This window comes from Corvus hawaiiensis, chromosome 1, assembly GCF_020740725.1.
Source record: "Corvus hawaiiensis isolate bCorHaw1 chromosome 1, bCorHaw1.pri.cur, whole genome shotgun sequence".
Classification (NCBI taxonomy): Eukaryota; Metazoa; Chordata; class Aves; order Passeriformes; family Corvidae; genus Corvus; species Corvus hawaiiensis.
In genome coordinates this window covers 50,133,113-50,156,790 of record NC_063213.1, presented here as the reverse complement: position 1 = coordinate 50,156,790, position 23,678 = coordinate 50,133,113, and the positions used below count along the sequence as shown (strand labels likewise).

General features: G+C 35.4%; 1 protein-coding gene across 5 annotated transcripts in view; it reads right to left on the bottom strand.

The window, feature by feature from the left end:
* Positions 1-593: 593 nt before the first annotated feature.
* Positions 594-23,678, bottom strand: part of SNX13 (sorting nexin 13) — a 67,229-nt gene continuing 44,144 nt past the window's right edge. For 3 of the 5 annotated variants that reach the window (XM_048304131.1, XM_048304140.1, XM_048304114.1), the window contains 11 exons: positions 23,401-23,438; positions 19,055-19,124; positions 16,337-16,509; positions 13,797-13,904; positions 12,953-13,063; positions 11,497-11,658; positions 10,209-10,280; positions 7,762-7,907; positions 5,913-5,981; positions 4,645-4,757; positions 594-4,162 (listed from right to left, as the gene is read on the bottom strand). In XM_048304131.1, coding sequence (XP_048160088.1) covers positions 3,915-4,162; positions 4,645-4,757; positions 5,913-5,981; positions 7,762-7,907; positions 10,209-10,280; positions 11,497-11,658; positions 12,953-13,063; positions 13,797-13,904; positions 16,337-16,509; positions 19,055-19,124; positions 23,401-23,438 — 1,310 coding nt within the window. In that variant the 3' untranslated portion in view covers positions 594-3,914. The remainder of the gene's footprint in view (positions 4,163-4,644; positions 4,758-5,912; positions 5,982-7,761; positions 7,908-10,208; positions 10,281-11,496; positions 11,659-12,952; positions 13,064-13,796; positions 13,905-16,336; positions 16,510-19,054; positions 19,125-23,400; positions 23,439-23,678) is intronic. The other 2 variants (XM_048304123.1, XM_048304149.1) reach the window with 2 other exon arrangements.

Here is a 23,678-nt window from a genome sequence, read left to right as displayed (position 1 = left end):
CATTTTAGAAACTTTTTGAAAAATAAGCTTATTATGGAGTGTATTTTTGCCATGAAATTACCCTAGGATAACAGGTTCAACAAATAAGAACTTCCAATCAGCTAGTAAAATTCCTGGTATGTCTCTATATCCTGTAGCAAGACAAAGCGGTAAACACTTTACTCAAGGGTCAAAGAACTAACATCTCTGTAGCTCAGGACATTTTTTGATGAATGTGAAACAGCTGGAATAAATATATCAAGGGTAACAATTGTGATCCCATGGTAGATCCAGCTGCTGCAAAAATAAACCCTGGGGAAAAAGCCAAAGAGTAAAAAAATCCACACCAATATAACCCGCCCCCCCCCCCCCCCCCCCCGCCCCCCATCATACAATCCCATTATTTCTGCTTCTTTTTAAAATACAGGACTCTCTGCAAACACTGGTCAAAAATTAATGTAGAGATTAATTTGTTAGAAGCAAACCCAGTTTATATGTCAAAAAATAATCAAAAAATGGTTGCTTTATTTAAATAGCAGTAGTTTTATCTTTAGTGACCTTTTGTACCTGCTAGTGAGACAGTTATTTGAAAAATAAATGGAGACTCATAGTAATCCTGTTAATACTTTATTAGTGTAATTTTTTAGCTTTCTATTGGACAGAACATAAATGCAAACTCCAAAAAAAAATTCAGAGTCCTCTGCCATTCAGTAGAAGTGAGCATGGCAGCCCGTTTCATGTTCATTCTTTGTTACAGAAACGAGAGAAGGGGGAAGGGAGGGGAAAAGCATCAACAGAACAATTAGGCACACAGCTGACACTTACTGTACAATGATATGCACAAGTAATTTAGAACAGCTCTATGAGTTTATGAGATGTGTTCTTCAGATTCTTCCCTTGTAATATATGAGCTTTGCTCAGGAGAGCAAGGATCATTGAGAACAAAGGAATTAACAAAGGAGTAACAAGTAAGACTTTTAAAACAAGTCCTTAAATAAAGTAACATAACAACAGAATGCAGAATTGTTCAGCTGAGAAGACATTTTTAACCTAGACTTCAGAACATTAAAAATTCATTTATTTTACAGCTATTCAAATACACATGCATTAAATGAAAATATTGCACAAAATTAAAATTTAGATTGTGGAATTTATATAGTTTCATTTTGGTACACATTCTGGTAGCACTTAAAATTTACTGTTTAGTTCTAGCAAACACCAGCAGCACAAGCTTGAGGATGGACCAAATGAAAAATTCAATTGCTCATTTTCTCTTAAAAATAATTAAGGCTAAAACAAGTGCATTTATTGACAATGGCACAATTTTCAGCGGCCAGTCACAGCACCTAAAGGCCAGAAGAAACACCCAGACTGCTGTGTATTAACATTCAGTTTTGGAAACTTCCTAGGATACTAGGCTGCATGGGTTTACAGGGTGAGTACTTTAAATCGTTGACAGGAAAACCTTTTAAATCAAGAGACATACAAATTCACTTTAACAAAAAGTACTCATTTCTGATGGTTCTTGCCAGCCAACAGGGACCACTGAATTAGGAAGCCACATTCTGTAATTAAATACAGAAGACAAAATTTCAATACATATATACATATGCACACATGCGTATATAAATGTGTGTATAGGTATATGTAATAAATTCATTAAGTAAAATGACTAATAAACACGGTGTATTATGTTCAGTTCACATTCCTAGAGATATTATTTTATTTTTGTACAGAAATGTACCAGATAACTTAAAAAAAAAAAAAAAAAAAAGCCAAATTTGTATATTATCACTATCCTCTTGAAATTTTTCATGGTACCTACAGATAGTTAAAAGGCTCCACAGATTTGACGAAACAGTATGTGAACTTCCAACTTTCATACTGCTTAACAAATTCAGTGACTTAAAAGACATAAATTAGATTTGGTAGGATTAATGAGATATTTACTGTATCACCAAGAACAACTGCTGAATGATCTTTCATCAGTCAGATATCAGTTATGGTTGAGCACCCTGACATCAGAGGAAGATACAGGCATGTAAACAATAGGAGCTGGCTATGTTGATTACTTCACACAGAACTCAGGAATTTTGTTAAATTCAAAAGCATTCAACCATCACACTTCTAGAGAACCTGCAGAGAGGAAGGGAGAGGGCTTCTTCTACATTTACCAAGTTGTCTTCATAGGGATTACAAAAGAAAGGGATTTAATTTACAGCATTTAGTTCTGCAATAAAGAAAAAAACAAGTGCACTTGAGCCCATGCATACTGTATGAGAACGTTAACAGTACAATATGATCATCATTAAGCAGTATGATAAAAGGCTACATTTCATTAATAGAGTCCATGAGAAAAATTATCTATATAGAGGTGTCAGTCAATTTAACGAGGTCCTTTGAGAGCCTTCTATCTTGTCTCAGAATGCTTTCATCAAAGGTCTGTGTCTCACTTGCATAAAAGGACCATTTGTTCCCATTACGACACAAATTACTACAAGGATCCTTGGGATCCTTGATCCATAGCTGTATCTTACCCTGTGTTTAGCATTCAGAAAAAAAGGGACTCTAAAAGATTACCCTCTATTCACTCAAGATAGTAGTGCTCAAACAGCTGGGGACTATGGAAAAGAAAACACAAACTGAGATATGCTGTGGCCAAACAGGATTATTCAGATGTTACTGTATTTTTAATTGGACAGAACTTCTTCAATGAAACTAAACAGATGGATGTGGGGCCTTGATGTCAAATTTTTATTAAAATTTTACACTATGCAAAAAATAAAAAAATTATTTAAAAAAATATCGTAGTTTTATTTCCTTTTTATTTTCATATATACACTGAGATGCATTCAGAAATTTCCAAGTGTTTGCATATGACTAATGAAATCTTTTACCTGCGAGGAACCAAGTAATTCTAACATTTTTCCACATGAGGCTTACACACTAAAAGGTAAGGAATCTTTCAATTAAATAGGACATAGTCTTTTACATCCCAAAAAAGTTCCAGATTTTAGTGGGGAGTAGTGTGTAAACTGTGTCTTAGTGCAATTTCCTCATCTTCTAACACAATACCTATCCTCTTTGAAACATATATCCCTTTCCTTCTACAACTATCAACTTGACTTATGTTCCAGTAGATCAATTGAACACAAATATGATGCTCCTTCTCCACTGAAGTTACATGCAAAATGTATGCCAGGCGCTGTAAGAGCAGCATATGGCCCTTAAAGCTACACAATAATCAGAATAAAGGGTTTGTTTCTACTGCACCTCTGCTTTTACTAAAACCCCCATTAGATATAAGGTTAGTTTAATTTTCAAAATATGAAAGATGATGCAAATGTGGCATAAAAGCCACCTTACCTCAACTTTTATTCAATGAATGTACTTTTATGATGGGGCTATAGCTATTTCTCCTCTCTCCTATGAACCTGCTATTCCAGAGACTGCTTTTCTGGTTAACTCAGCCTTTACAGGAATGTTAAAATAGCCCTACAGAGCCTCAACAGTTGTAACATAGAACAATTCCACCTGACTGTCACACATTGCACTATCTCCCAGTGCCAAAACAGCCTTTTCTTCAATTGTATCACCATAGTTGTGCTTTACTTGAACAGTCTGGCACTTTTCGTTGCTGGCAAAACATCGACTCAGAACGGAAGGGAACAGCATTCTGATATACTGGGCCAGTTTTCTTCTCAATGTTGCATGAAGATGCACCAAATCATTTAAGACACACAAACCATTCTGGTAGTGGTTGAATTACAAGTGAAGATGAGAAGATCCACAGGTCTTACAGATGCATTAATAATCTAATATGTGACACTAGAAGACTGGTGCAGAAATGACAGCATGTGAGTTTGAAGCCCCAGAGAATCTGCCCAAGTAATTAATCCTGGACAAACAAACACCAGCTTAATAGATTTGAAGTGTCACCTTTTCTGTAAGGAAGGCGCTTGAGTAGAGTGTAGTCTCTGCTTATATCTCTGCATTTGCTTTGACCTTGAATGCAGTTTGTTGAAGAGCTCAGGAAACTTATTTTGTGGAAATAAGGTTTCTAGGAATCTCTCCAGAAACACATACACCATTCTCTTATTCAGCTGACTATGCTGGAACATTTCAAAGACCCGAAGGATGCCTTTCCGTGTAGTCTCAGCGCCTATGATGTGCTTCAGTTCATCTACAAAAACAGAAGTTACAAAGAAGTTTAAGCTAAATTCTACTTCCATGTTAACAACAAACTTAAACTGAATGTAAGTCTTTCAAACTATGTAGCCTGAAACTTGAAGTAACAGTGCCTCTACACAACATGACTAAACAAAAAGTTCTCTTACAGAAGAGAGTATTTCTGAAAATTACTTCACTCTTAACCTATATATGTGGAAACCATGTTTGCAAGAAATCATACTGTTTGGGATTATACCTACTTCGGGCACAACTTAAATCATCTAGAAGCTAAATACTGGCTTGGCTCTAAAAGAATTACTGACAGTACACGTGAAAATGTCCAATGCTTTAATAATTAGAAACCTTTTTATTTAAATACAGTTCATACATCAGCATTTCATTTCAGTACTTAGTACAATCAACAAGAATACTGACATTAATTTCAATAACAACATATGGTAAGGATTATTATGGTTTAATCCCAGACTCACTCACCTGGCATCACCTCCAGTAATTTGGTCTTCCCTGCCACTCTTGTTCTCATTCTAATAGCTTTGTCCCTTCGTGGAACAGTCTCTGCTAAAATGCCATTGGGCCAAAAAGCATCTCTGTAACAAAAGCAAATCTGTCAAAATACATTAACATTTTATCAAGTGAAAAGCTCTTTTAAATCTTTTAAGGTTATCTCATAAAATAAATACAAGAAAGTAAATTGCACAAAACCTAACACACACTTCAAATATTAGAAGAGGAAAAAAAAAAGTGAAGAAATCAAAAGCAAGTAGTGCAATACACTCAATCTATCAGTAGCTATAATTTTTTAGTACAGGAATCAGATTAAATAAAATTTTAATAAAACAATGCAAATCAAAACCATTCAAATACCACACAGTTTTTACATAAAAAAAACCTAAGCCTTGCTTTTCCCAATCAGATTATTGCTACTGAGACTCTCGGCTTAGGTCTATTAATTGTTTTATCAGAATTTTGACACTAGCAGTTAGCCTTTCAACAAGCTAAAGCTGAGAAGAAATATTTTCAGTGTAGTAGAAAGCCCAATGCAAAAGACAAGCCTCTGTCTAGTAACTATTTTTCCTCCAGTGAAAGACAATCTTTTTTTTGAATAAAACATACACATTCCCACAGTTTAATCAAAGAATAACAGAATACTTGTAAATTATGACCCCTTGGAGAATACATTACCCTACTTTGACTTTCACCCCAACAAAAAAAACCCCAAACTATAGGGAAAAAAAAACAAGGTGGGTAACACTTTCTCAACAACAATGTAGAAGCCATTAAAACTTCACGGAAATTGAAAGACAGAGTCTCTGATAGTTTCAAATTCAGACTTCATTTCCATTGTATCCTTTCAAAGTGAAACAGTATCTCAGAGCTCAGGCTCTTGCAGCACTAATTTGTTTGCCTTTAAAAGCAAGGCACGTACCTGCCTTCATCAAGGCAACCAAGACACTACATCACTACAGTGATAAGACATTTCTAAGTATATCTGTACTCTAGCTCTTCTAGACTGGTTAACAGAGAAGTTTTGTAAGGTAGAGGAGAAAACTCCAAAATAGTCTTCTCTGTGTGACAATTGCTTTCTGTCACTTAATGTATGTAAAAAGCAGCGTATGATCCAACTGGTATTCTGGAGAGTGATAATAATTTCCTCACGTAAGAAGAATAGGAAGACATATAGATAGATATTAGACATCAACTGGTGAGTACTTCATATTTAATAATTATGATAAAAGACATACCTGAAGCGTTTCACTGCATCTGCTACTTGCTCGGGAGATGTCATCCAATCAACATGATCAACTATTTTTCTAAAATCAAAGCAAAAAGTCTCTCATTTAATTTTTAAAGTAGAGAGCCCATAAGTGAAGAATCATTTTAAAGAGCATTCTAGGGCAAACAAAGCATAATTTCAACTTTTTCCAACTCCGTAAGTAGGTTCTATAATACTGCACAATAGGAAGGCAAGTACTGATTCTCAAGATAGAAATCTAAGTTCACTGATCACTCCCTAAAGCTAAAGATTTCTTTTTTTTGGGTGAATATATGATAATGAAGTTGGCTGCAAAACTGCTGTTGCATCTCCCATCAGCATTAAAAAACTGGTTTGCTTGCAGAGCACGCCTCTTCATGGAGCACTCTAAGTTCTGCTTCTGTAAGCAAAGGACCTACTCAGAATCTCAAAATACTTGCTGCAGTGTGTACAGTTACTTCACAATCCTTAACAGGAGATACAGACTGATCATTCATCAGGCCTTCATTCACCAACCATATACACAGCTCTATATCCAAATCTAGAATGCTTACAGAAATGATATATGCATCCCTGTATACCATAATCCCAGGACTGTTTCCCTAACCACAATTTGAATTTAGTTTTCTAAGAAACAGAAGAAGACAATTTTTCTGCTGAATGCCATTAAACTCCAAGAACTTGCCAGGACAAGGTATGACTGGTGACCACAGGAAGCCATGAGTGTCTGGAATGGCTCTAAATGCAGAAGCAAACTAGTACTACACAGCCATCTCTGCAAGAAGGAAGCAACAGCCTGCACACCAACTCTGCTGCTTATACAACAATCTGGAAACAGCAAAAAGTATTCGGAGCTGTTTAACAGTACAGCATGTTCTTGGAAGCACAGTTCTCAAGACAGTTTTCAACTGGCCACAAGGAATCACTTGAGAAAGACCCAGTGCTATTTTATTATATGGTTACTTCACTACTGCTACCACAAGTCTGTATGTTTAACAGTGATGATGAAAACATCACAGATATTCTTTTGAAGGGTAAAAAGAAATGATACAGTGAGGAATGTCCTGAAAAAAAAGTAATAGGGAGCTACTTCTCACCTGCTAGATATTAGGGTTTTGATTCATGGCACTAAATCGAAAGTAATCATGCAGTTCTAAACCTGTATCTAGAATTTGTTGTTGTTGTTGTTGTTGATTTTTGTTTACATTTCAGAAACAAATTACTAGAAGGAAAACCTGGAAACTGTGTATTTCTAAGATGAGGGCAAGAAACACTACTTCATTAGCACGATTAACTGGCTTCGCATTTGCATGAATAAAGGTATATGTGAATTACAAAGAATATGGAGAGGGCAAAACAGACCCCATAAGAGTCCTTTTCCTTTCCCATTTCCATCTTTTAAAGTATGAGAGCATAAACTTAACATTAACACTGCAACTTAGTAAAGTTCACATAATTTGATAGTTCCAGTGGATCATTTGTGGCATGAAAGAGATGTAAGCAGAAATAGTGCAGAAAGTAATAAATAATACTAATAAAAAAAAGTATCGTGTAAAACAGGGCAAAAAGCATCAATATGAAGTTACATTCACAGAAATATGAACTCTTGTACGTGAAAGCTCTTTTGTAAGTTCTCTGACATCTAAGAGTTACTGGTATTTTTCAGTAATGTGCTGCATTTATCTCCACTTTACACCACATTTGTACTCAGTTTATTGATTTTCTTCAAAGAGGAATGCATGCAGATTTAAACCACAATAATTCAGTAATACCAAGAAGGATGCATAGGTAGAGTACAGTGTCACTGACATGACTGCTCTATATAACAAAAACAGTACCTATTAATTGTGTCGCCATATGTTGCTCTAATAAGTTGCTGAAGCAGATTTTTTATATTTCTTCTTAACCACTGATTTCTCTCCTTTAAATCGAAGACTTCATCCATAAGTAGGAGCATTACTCTCAGGGGAATATTGTCATCCGCCTGACCACAAAATAAAAGAATAAACAGCAAACTTTTAGTTCAGTTCAAGAAAGCTACAGATTCAGTAGCTACTTTATGCATCAAATGCTTCAGTATAAGCACAACAATGACAAACACTTTGCTCTGTATTTTACTATAATATGAAATCTTCCCTAAATCTTCTATAACACTATTAGTAGCAAAGAAAAACTGAAAATTAAATATAAAACCAGATACATTGAATTTTTAAAAAAGGACAAGAAGAAACAGCTATTTCAAAAGTCAACAGTTACTACTGAAGTTGAATAATACACGTAAATATGTCCTTAAGATAGGCCTGATCCCTGACCTCTTCCTTGGTTGCTGTGCTTCCAACTGCCTTACACAAAAACTTCTGGAAGGAGCTTTTTCCATTTTCTTATGGATGCTAAAAACAGTGACATTTCATTGCAATGAAGTGCCTTTCACTTAGACATCTTTGTAACCTGCACGACTATGTGTTGCAAAATGATTAGAGGATCAGGGACATGGATTATTGATAAAGGGAACAAATCAATAAAAGAACTGTACAAGCAAAAGGCCTGCAAGCAAAGGTTTGTGTGAGAAACTGCCTGCATGAGAAAGCACCTGTGTGAGAAACAGGCCTGAGAACAAAAAGGGAGTTTTGAGGATGTGCAGCTGTGTAGATAAGATGTACTGGCCATGAGAAGGGAGGGTGAGCTCTGAATTCTTTTTAATCATAACATAACTAGTAGAAGCTTGCCAATGTAGTCTAATTATGTAGAAGCAGAAATGCGCTGTGATAGGTTTAAGCCAATTAAGAGTTAACAAACTGATATACTATGTAAGTGCCTCTGGATTGCTAATAAACGGAGCTTGCTTTTATCAATCATATTGGTTGTTCTGCAATGTCTTCCCCCCTCGAAGTCATCGAACTTTTTCAGAAACTATGCAGTGCTTTTATGCTTGAAGATTAAGAAAAGGATCATAATTTTATTTTTTAACAGATAATATTACACAGATTGGCCCACAAAAAACACGTTAGTATTATTCTTTTGGTGGACTTTAGATTCAACTGGAACACAGACAGTGGGTTCATAATCCAGTTGGAGATTGTACAGATCCATGGCTCACTTTTACAGTACTGCTTCTCCAAGTATAGCTCCATTCAAACTGCCTTCTCTTTGTCTTAGTGATTGTAAGTTGTGAGCAATTAATCTTATATGAGCAGTTGAGAGCTGAAAGGTTTTCAAATATCTGAAATCTGCCTTTAACACTTGATATGTTAACTTAAAGTTATCAAGAACTGCAACATCTAATCATTTTAGAGAAGATCAATGAAATACCTACAGAGAAGCTGCTCATGTACTTGAATTATATTATTTTGTTTTCCCTGTGCAAAACAGAAGCTTCAGGAGTACCAAATATATTTATAATTACAATTGTAATTACAAACTTGGGGATACAGTCTTATATAGTGAAAAGTAATGGGGAAAAAGAAAATCCAGAAGAATTCAAGGAGAAATTAGCTGAGTAAAAATACATCTAACAAAGTGACCACAGCAGTTGTGTACAGGGAAACAAACTGAAATGCTTTTATGTGACCAAAAAGCCTGAAACATGAAGGGCAGAACAGGTGCATAGCAAAATGCATATACTGATGGGTAATCTTAGGCTTTTCTGTCCTACCTAGAGATAAATGGGTTTTTTCCAATTGTTTGCACATATATGATCAATGTTTCAATCAAAACAATGGTAAAATACCACAGCTTATGATACCGTCAGGAGCTTAAACTTCACTTTCAAGTTTTTAATATTACTACTTTACACATTTTAGGTGTCCACATAATAGAAATTTTTTATTTCGGAACACTTTCTGAAGGGTTCTTCCACAACAAAATAGCAAACACTTGTTTTGATCCATTAAACAAATGGTCCTTAAAAGGTCACATCAGAAATCAAATCCATAAAATGCCAATTGAAATGATGCTGGCAGTTTGGTACCACACTATCTTTGAACTGACAGAAATTGGAGGGAGAAGAGGAAAAAAACCAAAAAAATGAAACCCCCAGCCATAAAACACAGAAGCAGTAGTACATGCACTCTCCCCGTTATATCAATGTTGTGCAAACCGTTTCAGGGCTAGCAAAAATGCTAACTTTAAAAGGAAGTATGCAGGTTTCTTTTTAAAAAGCTTAGAACTGTTTTGAAGTGCCTGGTATAGTGTCAGAAAACAATAAAAGTGTAGCTCAATGCAGAATAAGTAACTCATTTGTTTGGTTTTAGAGGTGTCAACTTTGAAGGGACAATGTCAGACTCACGTTGTCATCAATTGGTGCTGCAACACGGCAATGGTCTGGATCTGAATATGTTTTCTGCATCAGAGGCGGCACCTACAATAAAAAAAGGTTATGTTTATGACGGAAAAAGTATGTTAGAGTATGAATAAATCAGAAAAAATTTCATAAGCAATTTGGTTATGAAAATATAAAACAACATTTGGTCAAAAGTCAATTGCAAACTAATGCAAAGACACAGTGGTCCTTTCACCTTCCAAAACCAAAAATCAAGTCTGCATATATTCTTGTGTAGCTACCAAAATAATCAACACAATTATCATTATGACAAACCTTACCATTAAGACAAACCATATAATTCATCAAGTGCCTAATGCTTCAAATGAAAATCACCTAAAAACTCTTACGAGACTGGTATTTCCTCAGATATTTCCTCTTGATCTTAAGTCCTACCTAGTCCCAGTGAGTACAACTGTAAATATATTAGTAGTCACACACAGGGAAAGGGAAGTTACTAGCAATGAGAAAGCCCAGAGACAGTCATTTTACTCTGCAAGTAATTAAAAAACCCACCAATCCCCCCTGGACCCAATTTATTATTCCCTTTCATGGTTTAAGGGTTAATTCACTCATCTCAGCTGCTGTTCTACATCTGCCATATATAACTGCTTTGGTAGCACAAAATGGAACAATCCCTTATCACAGACCTTACAGCTTCACACAGGAAGAGGAGGACCAGAGAAACAGTGAAGATGAACATATTCTGAAGATTACTATTTTCACAGGACTTCCTTATTGCATGTCATACTACCATTCCCACCTCTAAAGTACTATATTTTATGAATGTAAGAGATGATGAAAGATGGCAGGAGAGACAAAGAAAATTTAATTTAAACCAGAATTCAGCAAGGAATAAGCAGAAAAGAGGCTATCTCCTTATTCTGAGTTTCAAAATATATAGGGTTTTTTCCCGAATGAAAACAGCAGATGCAGGAAATTAGCTGTATGAGAATGCCTGGTTAAAAAATAAGAACATCAGTGAATCTCATGTTCTTCTCAAGTTCCTGCATTGAGTTAAGTGAAGGATAGCTGTAACAGTCTGTAGATGCCATCTTAAAAACGTTACTTAACAGCAAAGATCTCCATTTTTGTCCTGTAATGACTGCTGAACCTTATTAAAAGGGTGCAGGTACAAAACAGATTGGTCTTCTGTTTAACGACTTGACTATTCTAGATAACATGAGCTTAAGTGAGTCAATAGTGACTCCTCTATTAATCTGTTAGTATGTATTAACCACCAGTATTTTCTTACCTTGAAAAATGATTGCTTTATGTCTTGTCCCAATCTCTCTGACATTTTACCCATGTTGTCTGACATTTTAGTCATTCCCTCTGCCAGGCTGTCAGGAATAGACTTGACTGCATTTGATACATTTCTCATAGAGTTACGCAGTGGATTTACAAATGTGTCCATCTGAGGGGGAAGATGTTTAACCAAAATTGTATAATCTATGAGGACACCAGCATATTAATACACTATGAGAAGTATGGCACTGTTCCAGAGAACAATAATATAAAATAACAACTCAAATTACTTAACTTCATTACAGAATGCAGAATACAGTTTTAATTTTACTTCCATTTATATTTCTCATTCATTACAGCCCTACTGCAGCTATTTACATCTTTCAACAGATGTTTTCCTGAGTCATTTCCATTTCCCATCCCTTGGTTTTTCTTAGCTTGAATTTATTTTCCTTTTCTTCTCCATTCAATACCATTTCTCCCTTCCAAGCTTTCTACTTCCAGATGTTTCACTTCTGCTTTCAACTCTTCATCTTTGAAACATGCCTCTTTTAAACAGCACTGGAATAGTATGTATCATGGTAGGTATAATTAAAAACATAGAATAGTTATAAAGAAACTGTTACGATTTTTCTTTCAGTATATACTCTAAATTCAGTCCAAACAGAGGCACAAATACTAGCGTGATGCCCTTTAAAAAGTTATGCTTATAAAGCATCTCGTAAGCTGGAAAATACATCTTAGTAATTATATAAACGTTGATAAATATTTAACTATTTCACTGTTAAATATTTAAGGAATATAGGCAGGACAGTAACTTGAAGTGACAATAGAGTTGCAGATGGTTTTTGTATCAAAATCACTAAAACTTTTGAAATGGCTGCATTGGCAAAGCAGATGCTCACACAAACTGGTCAACTGAACAAAGAGCCACTTGTCTGAACACAGTGCTGGAGGCTTAACAAAAAGGATGCAGAGCACAGAGCTCTGAATTTGACCAATGACTCTGGAGGGTTACACCTAAATACTTAACAGGTGCTTTTGAAGGGAAACGCATATCATGTTTTGGGCTGAAAAGTGGAAAGCATGGTAACAGCAGCAAATACAGAGGAAAGAACTGAAAAAAGAAATCAGAAGGAATAAGACCACCAAAAAAAAAAAATCACAGATGTCTCACAGAAAGCAACTTGCAACAAACACACTTTTAGAACAGTGCAATTCACTGTGCCCTATTTCAAAACTTTATTTTTTTGTCATACAAACAAATTGACCTATTATAAAAATGGTAATTTTTTTGTTTCGTATGCCCTCAGATACTTTGCCACTCAAAATATTAAAGCAACTCATTTACAAGCTGTTTTTAAAGTGCTACACAGCTCCTTAATATCTGTTCAACATGTCTAATGCAATCATTGCATGACTGAATGCTCTGAATTTCCCTTGACAGTACAAAACATTCTTACCTTCCGTGCAAAATCCCCCTTCCCTTTGCTGTAGGCTTTATTCTCCAGGAAGTCATACACATAATGGGCTAAAGCTGGAGAAGCTTTCATCACTTCAGGATTTAACAAGAGCTGAGTAAAATAATTTTTAAAAGTTATTTTAATAAATAACGAACAAGACACAACCAAAGACATCACATCTAGCAATGTATCTTTTCATTCCTGAATTTTATTCCAACATTCCACTTGTCTCGAGATGGAAACAAGGGGCCTCTTAGTAATTCCCATAATTTTAACCACTATGCTAATTATAGCAACTCATAGAAAAAGATACACCTTTATGACCACTCAAACTGTCAGTTCACAGTGTTTTACTCATCTTCATTATTCATTGTTAACATGTTCATTGACTTGATCAACATATTTTAGTGCTAAATGACCAGAAAGTCCTTAGGAAAGAAGACAACAGAATTCTTTTGTGTGGGCTGATACAGGCCTTATCTGAACAGAGGAACTGTGCGGTTTGCTACACTGCTGGAGTGGGTGCCACGGAAATCCTTATGCAACAGCACAAGAGAAAGTGACCACAAACATGTGTCAACAAGAGAAGGTCAATGGCATAAAGCTCAAAACCAACATAGCTGGAACCTCATCAGCTCAGAAAAGCTGTGACAGAACTGGCTGAAAATAAACCAAACACCAAAGAAAACGCAAACTTAAGAGATAGTTCTTATGATATATTATTTAGTTTTGTGTACCACTAACAACACAGCTTTTTTTTTCCAAAAGAAAAAAACCACAAAGGCATGCTACCTCTGAAAAAATAATACCAAGCACAGAGCTAAAAAAACCTGTAACAGCTTACCTGCAAATAAGCATTTAAATCTTTTTTCCTCTTTTCCAAAAACTCTCTGTCCATATTGTTAAATGTTTTTTTGCCAGGAAGTTTTAGTATATTTGCAAGGTTTTCAAACTGGAAAAAAAAGAGAAGATTTTTTTGTTCTGTTTTAAAGAGTTTCAAGTCTTCATATAAGGACATTATATTCACCTATTCTTATATACCATCTAACACCTGACAAAAAAATTCTGCATCATGCCTGGGACTCAGAATCCTTGGAGAAGCCAAAGGGAAAGGTACACTGTCAAGAACAAATGCGTGAAAATTCCCAAGAGACTATCAAAGGTAAAATTTAATTTCTGAACTTGCACACAATACTCACTTTTGAAATATAGACCAATAGAGTGTGCAAAAATATAGACCAATAGAGTGTGCAAAAGGCTTATTACTTGGGATGAAGTTACTAGGATTATGAGACTATATAAAGATTTTCAAGAGAACTTGTGTATCATTCTAAAATTTTTTTCCTTTCCTACCGTGATCAAGCCTATCAAGGAAATTAAGCTTTTATCCCTGGAGAGATGGCAGCACTCAGTGTACACACAGGTTATCAAAATATGCTCGCTCTATATGTCATCACCTGTGCCTTTTCTCCAAGTAAGGACAGTATTGGCACTGGTTGACATGTATTCCACTGTTCTAGTATTGCAAGAAGAATGGCAGTCCCAGGGAACCAGAAGGGAAAGAGGCCCTAACACTCAACAAGGCTGAATATATTTGGTAAAATGCACAAAAAAGAAAAAGTGACAAGAACAAAACTTGAAAAATCAGGACTATCCCCATACAGAATCTAGACTACCTGTAAAAAATAACCTTAAGGTGATAAAGAGAGAAACATACAGTATTCTAGGCTTTAAGAAACAACCTGGAAACAGGCTGCATCCTTTTCTCTCTAGAAAAGACCACAACACTACAGATTTAAAGATATGGATTCCGTTCAGCCCCTGCAAGATCTCTTCTTGCATCATTAAACTTTGGAAGGCCACGAAGATCATATAAAATTTATGGTCTGTAGGAAGAACCAAAAAATAGCTCTTTACAACTTTATAAATCCCATTCCCTTGCAAGTAGGCCACATGGGAAAATAACTGAACAGAAGATGGTCTAGTTTTCATTTGGGCTCTTATATCTAAGCAGAAGCAATGTAAGCAACTAACAGCCTCTATTTTAAATATAGGAATTTACTTTAAATGACATTTATTATATGACTGACTAAAGGAACTGGTGTGAATCTATTCAGTACTCTAAGGAAAAAAAACTCATGTAAATACTTCAAACTGCTAACTTCAATTCCATTTCGGATCAACTATCTATTTTCTCTGAAAAACAAACAGTCCCTGCCTTTCCTATTCATTTTAAATCAATTACTCTAACTTTTTACCCTTAACATGTCAATAAAAATGTCTCAGACAAGCACACAAGACAGTAAGAATGTCTATTTTATTGCCAAGACAAAGCAAAAGTTGGGAGCATCTGAGATGCCACAGTGAATCACAGAAATCTGTTTACTTTTTGCAATCTTAGTGTTCTCGGATAACATTTCTATTCTCTGTAAATTTACTCAGATTTAGCCATCAGAAATGTTGAGCTTTCATATTGTGAACATCTTTGCTTTTGCTATACATTTCTACTCATGTAGAGCTATGTTGGTTTTAAATGACTGCCCCATATCAGCAGAACCCTAATTCACGGTAAGATCCAGGATTCTTCAGAACACTGAATTAATTTTAAAAAAATCAATTTAAAGGAGTACAAAAATTGGTATTTCAAATTTATTGACAACACACTAAGATCATCAGAAATTCAAAGGGAAGTCAGACTTCATTTATAATTAATCCAAATATTCAACACATTTGCTTTTTTAATAAAGCCTTTTCAATTTTTATTGCTGCTGTAACTTTAAAATGCTAACTTACCTGCACAAAATTTGTTCTCTATGACTCTAAATTAATAACAGATCAAAGGGATATAAACCGACACTTCTGACTAGTTCGAAGGTTATGCAGTCAAATCTGACTTCTCCAAAGGCTTGGTTTAAAAGCACTTCAGCCTCCTTTTAAAAGCACTGCGTTTTCATCATTTTTTCATGTCAGCAGGTTCTACTTTGTACCAGCTGCTGAATTACAACTCTCTATTTCTTCCTTCTTTCATTTTAGGAGGGTTAAGAGTCTGAGAATACAAGTACAGCAGTAAAAGGCAGATTGCTAGTAGTATAGTGAAGTGCTACCAGCTCTCCCTTTTGGGATCCCACCAATTCTTAACATACACTTAAAACCCAAATACCTATTTCCCAACCTCAGCTTTTATTTCTTAATCTCTGTGACAAATGTAACTAAAACACCACTGTTTGAGACCAACAGCACTTCCATACAAAGATTCAAGTAAAATTAAGCAGTGTGGGAAGAGGGGGAAGACTTTCCATCTCTTTTTCACAGAGCAATCATATAGTCATCAGTTATTAAAGTATAGAAATGGGCACCTATAAAGATTTTCATGAGCTTGGTTACCTGCTCAGTGATCCTCATGTGGAAGTCATGGAAGTCACTGTAGCGCCGATATGTCTTCCACATCTCCTCACCGTTTGCATTTCGTCGGTGCACGGTGATGGCATACAGGGCGTATGTCTTGCCGTGGTCATTACACACTCCTGCCACGGCATATGGGTCAGAGTCAGCATAGACTAGTAGTTTTAAAAACAAAAACAAAAAAGGAACAAACAGAAAGAAGGAAGACGAAAGGACACAAATGTGAAGTGAAGAAATGTCTGGAATGACAGACTTGAAAGACAAAAATGGACATGCAAGCAAGAAGACTAAGCTATCCCTTTATCCTGAACACTGTATGATACCCTCCAAAACTTACTACGTAAACTTAAATAGAGATTAAGCAGCTTTAAAGTTAGGCAAGTTTCAATGACATGCAAAACAAACAGAAAAATTTTCAACTTTTAAATAGTAAATAGATCTTTAAAAAAAAAAAAAAATTTAACCTGAAGAACTCAAGATGGGGGTGAAAGACAACTGTGAAACCAGAAGAAATTCTGGTCTGCAAAGTAGTCTAATCATATTGCAAAAGTCTGCCCATCAAAAAAGTCTATAAATACAAGACAATGATAGCAAGCTGCAAGCATTCAGTTTTGTTACTGGCATCAGTAGTTTGTTATTAAATCATCAGATTTTTATTAACTGTAAGATAAACTCCCCATGCTATTTTAGTCAACAGAAACTATATATACAGATGTGTGTGTACATATATATAATGCATTCTCTGTGTGTGCATATACACTTTGTATGGAGAAGTCAATTCATAAATGAAATGAACACATACAGGCTATCCAAAATAGAAGCAAACATCTTTTTGATCTCCATTAAATATTTAAGTCTTCTTGGACATTCCTCCCTCACAGAATTTCCCCAGTATAGCTTGTTTCAAATCCTTCCATTTTATTTAGAGAATAACCTAGATCCAATACTGTCTACACTGCACACCATTTAAATTGGCAACATGTTGCATCTCTAAGTAGTAAGCCAATACCCAGTTGGGAAACCTACAGTTTTCCAGTGGCTAGATGAAAGTATTTCTAACCCAGGTCTCTGAATTTTTCTATGCACTCACACACCATAAAATACAATTCTCTTGGAAAATCAATTTCATTCTCTGTAGTACTTTCAGTCTTGATTTCTCTGAATTATAATGCTTTTGTCTAAGCAGCCAGGGAGCACCTGTAGGGTAGTGGCAGCTGCTGCCAATGCAAGAATTACACACTAGAAAGGTGAAAAGTGGGCACAGAGCATCTTGTCTTTGTGATCTACCCTCTAAAAAACAATGCTGAGTGCTGAACCCCCAAGGGAAAGAGCAGGCAGCCAGGATGGTGCCAGAAGACTGCCCAGAGAGTGGAACCAGAAACGCCCAGCCCCACAGATGCTGCACAAGCCCTGTCCTCTACGTTCACATTGACCACTTGGCCCTGCAGCCACCAGACTACATCTCAGGGGCACTGCTAAGTGGCACCTTTAGGAGAACGACTTCAGGCAGAAAAAGAAAGAAGTTCTGCTGCCCCTTATGTCTTAGCCTCTTAATTAGTATTTATTTTGCAACCCAAGACAATGTGAATTCTGCAACACACAGAGATAATCCTGCTTGTATACAACCTTCAAGCACAGTAAAGGATATTAACTGGCAGAGAAAAAGAACCTGCTCACAGATGCAGTTTAATACTATCTTGCAATACAAAACTGTACATATCTCCTGTTACACCTGGAGCATTATGTATTCACAGAGTCAGGCTGATAGTTACCCATACAGACTGCCATCTATAAATTTTACAGTTCGTGTGGTTCTAAGTTTACCTTTTTTTCTTAAGTCAAAAAGATGAAACTTCTACATTTAATTCAGAAAAGAAGTATCACATGTCATTTTAACAAAAAAGCAGAATTTGATTCTTATTTTCCCCTTTCCCGGAGGACTGACTACCATGACACTTGGATTGCACACTGCTCTCACACTGAGTTGGAATAAGTTTAATTAAAATGTAAAGTAGCTGAATGCTTGCTGACAGCATGTGTCCACCATATAAATGCATAGATTTAAAAGTGTGTTGCATAGTAGAATCTACTAAAAAAAGTATCTGAAGATCACTATTTAATTACCCAATGCAATCTCATTTAACTAGAGTATTTGCAAATAATAGCTGAGATTTTTTTATTTACTCTCATGTAATAAAGAAAAGTAATTTCTTTCTAGACAAAGTTTTTTAAAAGATAACCAAAAATGCCATCACCTTAAGGACAGAAGTCACTTCTTAAACTAAGTCAGGAAGCACAAAGAATAAGGGAAAAATATTATACTAAGAAAATCAAACAGTCAAACATTATAACTCTGTGACTAGAAAGAGAGATGGCTTTCAGAATTTTTTAAAATAATTGCTAAAATAAATCCTACTCAATATTAAGTTTAATGAATGATTCTCCAGCAATAAAAGCAGTAAAAATAATAATAATACCATAAACCATAAAAATTAAATAACTTTTTAACTACAGATACATAGTCTGTGACCCACAGAAGAAATAGTGTAAAGATTTCCACAAGGACTTAATGGAAAATATGAATTCAAATGTTTTATGAGGTCAAAAAAAGAGAAAATCAGGATTTCAAGGACCTGTAATATTACAAAACTCAAAGTAAATGGTGGGAAAAAAGTAAGCAGACATAACAGATTCACTTACCAGTATCTGAGATGTATGCATGGAGCTGAACTGTCTCATCAGAAGGGACATTTGAAAGGTCATCTAAGGACTGCAGAGTGGGGGACATAATGGAGGAGGAAAAAATGGGAAAAAATATGATCAGAAATACATTGTATTTGAGAAGTGTTTTGATTAATCTAATTTTCAAACTTCCAGTTCACTACACTAAAAGCTTAGTGCACTGTAACAATGCAGGTGTTTGTACTACCTGGTTACCAAAGCTGTTCTTTTGCACAATATAGGGCCTTTCATTTCCCCCATCATTTTCACACATAGTTTTGTGACCACTCATATTTGATCAAACATATTTGCCACTTTGGTTTGATATCTCAACTCTAATGGAAGTACAGCTACAAATGGTCTTTTACTGAGCATTAGGAAAGAAAAAAAAAAATAGACCTAAAGCAGAACATCTCCCCAGCAACTGAGGAGATACAGATGTTGTTTAACAGGTCTTTTAGTTTTTACCGTCACATCATTCTGTTTTCTTTCAAATGTCTTTACACACTGCACAGATGTTACACAGCAGTAGAAACCAGAAGTTTTTCTGCTTTATGTAAAAAAAACCAGCCAACATTTTTCTCAGGAATACTTTCCATCGTAAAAAATGAACAGGTACATCCTCAGCTAGTTAATGCTCTGTCTCGATATCTAATAATTACTGGGATCAAAAGAAGCCTAATGGGTCTTTTAGAGAAGCTTTGCTTTTAGTTAAAATTAATACATCTGATTACTAAGATTTAACATAATCAAGACTGTTGAAAGACTTGCAGACTCAACTGAAAAAACAGAGGATGGGCCATTACGCATCCTAATCTTAAATTACCAGGTTAAAAAAAAAAGAGTTGGAGCTACCTAAGTAGAATTCACAGGCACTGGGATCCCAGTTACTTTATGTATTTTTCTCCAGAATTCTAAAATTCTTCAAAGAAACACATTCAGAATAAATATAGCTATCTGCTATCTTGTATAACTTAACCAAGCCGGTTCAATAGTGACTTACCACAAAAAGTTACCTAGAATGGGACTTACTGATTAGCAGTGCCATACCCGTATCAAACTAAAACTCTACCTACATCAATTCAGTTTCTAAATCTACTCTGTATTCTTAAACATAGAACAATATATGAGATTATAACCAAAAGATACGCTGGACTTGAAAACATGACTTATTTAAAGACTCTGCTCTTGCTCCTTCTTCATCAACTCCACAATATCCCAACATAATACTCCACTCCTTCCTCCTCTAGTTCTCTACAAGGAATGGCTCTTCTCTACCTCAACCACCTCAGCCAGTCTCTGCCTAAATGTCTACTACAGAAGGCAAGGGAAATAACATTTCTGTGATAAAGTCTAGATACCGAATAGAAAGCAGCTTTAAAGTGTCTGAATACATGTTACAGTAGGGAGTCTCCTGAATATCTTTATCACACAGCTTGTAGACTTAAAGTACTAAGGTCCCAGACTGAGAGAAGGTAGAAGAAAGAAAAGCCCTTTTGGGAAATCTGTTTTGCCACTACATTCTATAGTGCTAAAAGTTTATGTCTGTCGAATGGCAGAACAGATGAATTTATGCAGAAATATTTTGACAGTAGACATCATCTTTACCTCAAGAACTTCCCAATCTTTAAGTTACTGGATGCTAGAGAGTATTCTGGTAAAGTAGCACCATAAGTAGGCTGTTCCTTTAATCTTTACACTTGCTTTCAGTCATTGTTGGACACAGGACTCTGACTTAGGCCATTCTTGAGCAAGTCCCTTGGACAGCAATGACCCTGCAAAGTGTGCTGCTCTATATTGCAGTGTCCAGTTTAGAAGCAGAATATCACCTGAGACTGGCTAACAGCAGGCATTTGTGGAAGCTTGAATAAAGTAAGTACTTCATATTCTGAAAGCTCTAAGATTTGATTATCAATAAGATAGAAGGGATGTGATGTTATAAAAGAAGACAAGTAACTGTCAACTGCTCAAGCATTTTGTTTGCTACAAAATACGGACATTAAGGTACGGTTGTATTTTTTTAAAGGCATAATTACTTCTTGTTTTCCTGCTTCCCTTCACTGTCACTCAAGTTCAGATTTCTTTGTGATTACTGACTGGGGTTCAAGCTAATGACTGCCAAAAGTTCAACTCGGCCACTTCTGCTGCCCTTTAAGGTCTTGGATCGGTAACACCGGTGTAACTTCTTCTATTTACTCAGTGCAAAGCTCCCATTATTATAATATAGTAATGTATCAAATCAAAAGGCAGAAATTAAGATATTTTGGTACAACAACTTTTCCTCAAAACAGTTTTGAGCCTGTCTTCCAAATTCTTCCAGTGGAAGTATGAACTGCAGGCAATTTATTTTGTAATACAAACTTTAGGAAACACTCAACTGCTGTGGCAAGGCACTATACAGCAACAATTAATACAAGTAAATTAAAATGTTGAAACCTGAACAGATAACAAAACAGACAGACATTTAATATGAGCTAGTATCTCTGCCATTAAATACATTCACAGGAGCACAAGTTAATTAAAAACCTAAAAATATCACATCATATCACAACTCAATCTTATTTAATACATTGTCATTAGCTACAAGTACAGAAATTCCCTGACCTTTGAAGTAACCTCTCCAAGGTCTATTTTTCTTATGTAACGGACTAACACAAGGGAGTCAAACTATGTGTACAGAAATTTACACTTGACATGGAATTCAGCCAGCAAAAACTAATCTACCAGTATTCAAACACCTGTAAAAGCACTGAACACCTGGACTACTTTTGTGTAGTCCATATTGTTCTTTTCTGAACAATATGGACTACAGAAAAGCAAAAGTTGTTCTGCATAAAGAGAAATTTACTTATGTATTTCTGCTAGAATGTTCTTAACTCTTTTGAATAAATGTAGTATTCTATAAATACCCTTGTCACAACAAAAACAAAAGTCAAGACTTTGAAGAGTCCCATGAAAATACCTATTTGTATTGTAACAGTGCTTGATGAAGACTTTAGGACTTTCTAACTTAGCTTGGAAAGTCACATGAAATGAAGCAGCAGATAACCACCAGCCAGATGAGCCACCACAATGACAAATCCATAAAATTAACTCTGATATGTCACAACGTTATTAGAAAGAGTACTTAGAAAGATATTTGAAAGATCTTCTAAAGAGATTAGTCAGTTAAAAGACTCTTGTGAAAAGTTACCAGAATTGTATGTAAATTCATAAAAAACATGGCTAAATTAAGTTTTTCTTCTGCATCTACCAGGAGTTTGCATAAATTGTATCAGCTAAACACCTCCCTTTTTCTTTGCATTTCAAAATGTAAACAACATGAAAATAGTAGGAAAGAAAATCCCAATTTAAATGAAAAAACACCCAAAACCCACAAAAACCCAAACCCCATAAACAACCAACCCCCACACCGAAATACATTTACATTAATGTTACGTGTATTCCTTCAGAATCCTTCATTCCTTTTGCATGCAAGCAGGATCTTATCAAATGCAGTAAAACTCCTAAGGAGCTATAGCACCTTCCAAGAACAAACTAGAAGGGCCCAGGCATCATGCAAGTCAGGAAACTGCATGTAGATTGTAAATCTCTATGTAAACCTTCACAAAACTAAAAAGTTTGGAAACATACTCTGATATGCTCAACTGAACCTTCTGCACCTTGTGGCTCAGCTACACACTGTCTACAGAAACATGGGGAGGATAGATATCAAACTTTTTATGATTTTTCCTTTTTAAGTAACTGTATTTGCATTTTTGGTTTAGGTACGCTCATTTAACGAAGGAAAGGTTTTGACAAACTGACACAGGTCAAGAACCACTTACAAAATTGAACTTGAAATTGGTCAGATTAAAAAACAAAGACTCATGGCTGGAATGAACTCCAGATACTTTAATGTTTCCAAATCAAGCCTTAATGAGAAAAAAAAAAAAAATCAACCAACAAAAATGTAATAAATTGCACATTTTACAGTCTATTTGAATTTAATCCTTCAAGGATTTGTTTTCACCTATTACTATGTAACCCCAAATTTATATCTATTTAATAAAACCAAACAGGGATATAAACTGACGCTTTCCATAAATTAACTGTTTCTGTGAGAAACAATGTAAAATTTCATCAAACATGGGAAAAGACAAAAGGAGAAGTTTTATCTTACAGAGTAATTAATAACCTGTGTGTTTCAATTTGATTCAAGAACTTTTTCAGAAATTCAACTGCAGTGAAGTAAAACTGTAATGTACATAAGTTAATCTGTTTTATCACTCTTTCTCTACTGTTGAGGAGAAAAAAATAATTAAAAAAAAAATCCAAGCACTTACCAGATTTATGCTGCCAGTAGGAGACCCATTAAAAGATTCTGGGAGCAGTGAGGAAAAGAAAAGGAAAAAACAGGTTAGAAGATTTCCCCCCATTGTAGGGCCACACATAAATAAAATGCATCCACAAAACATTATGGAAAAAGGAAGGACAACTTTGGCACTGGACAAATGCTGCACGCAACATGCAAGCGTTTCAAATTTCCAATAAAGATACCTAAAGAAATATAAGTTTATAAAGATACAGATCCTAAATAAATACTTCAGATAACATTTTTTTA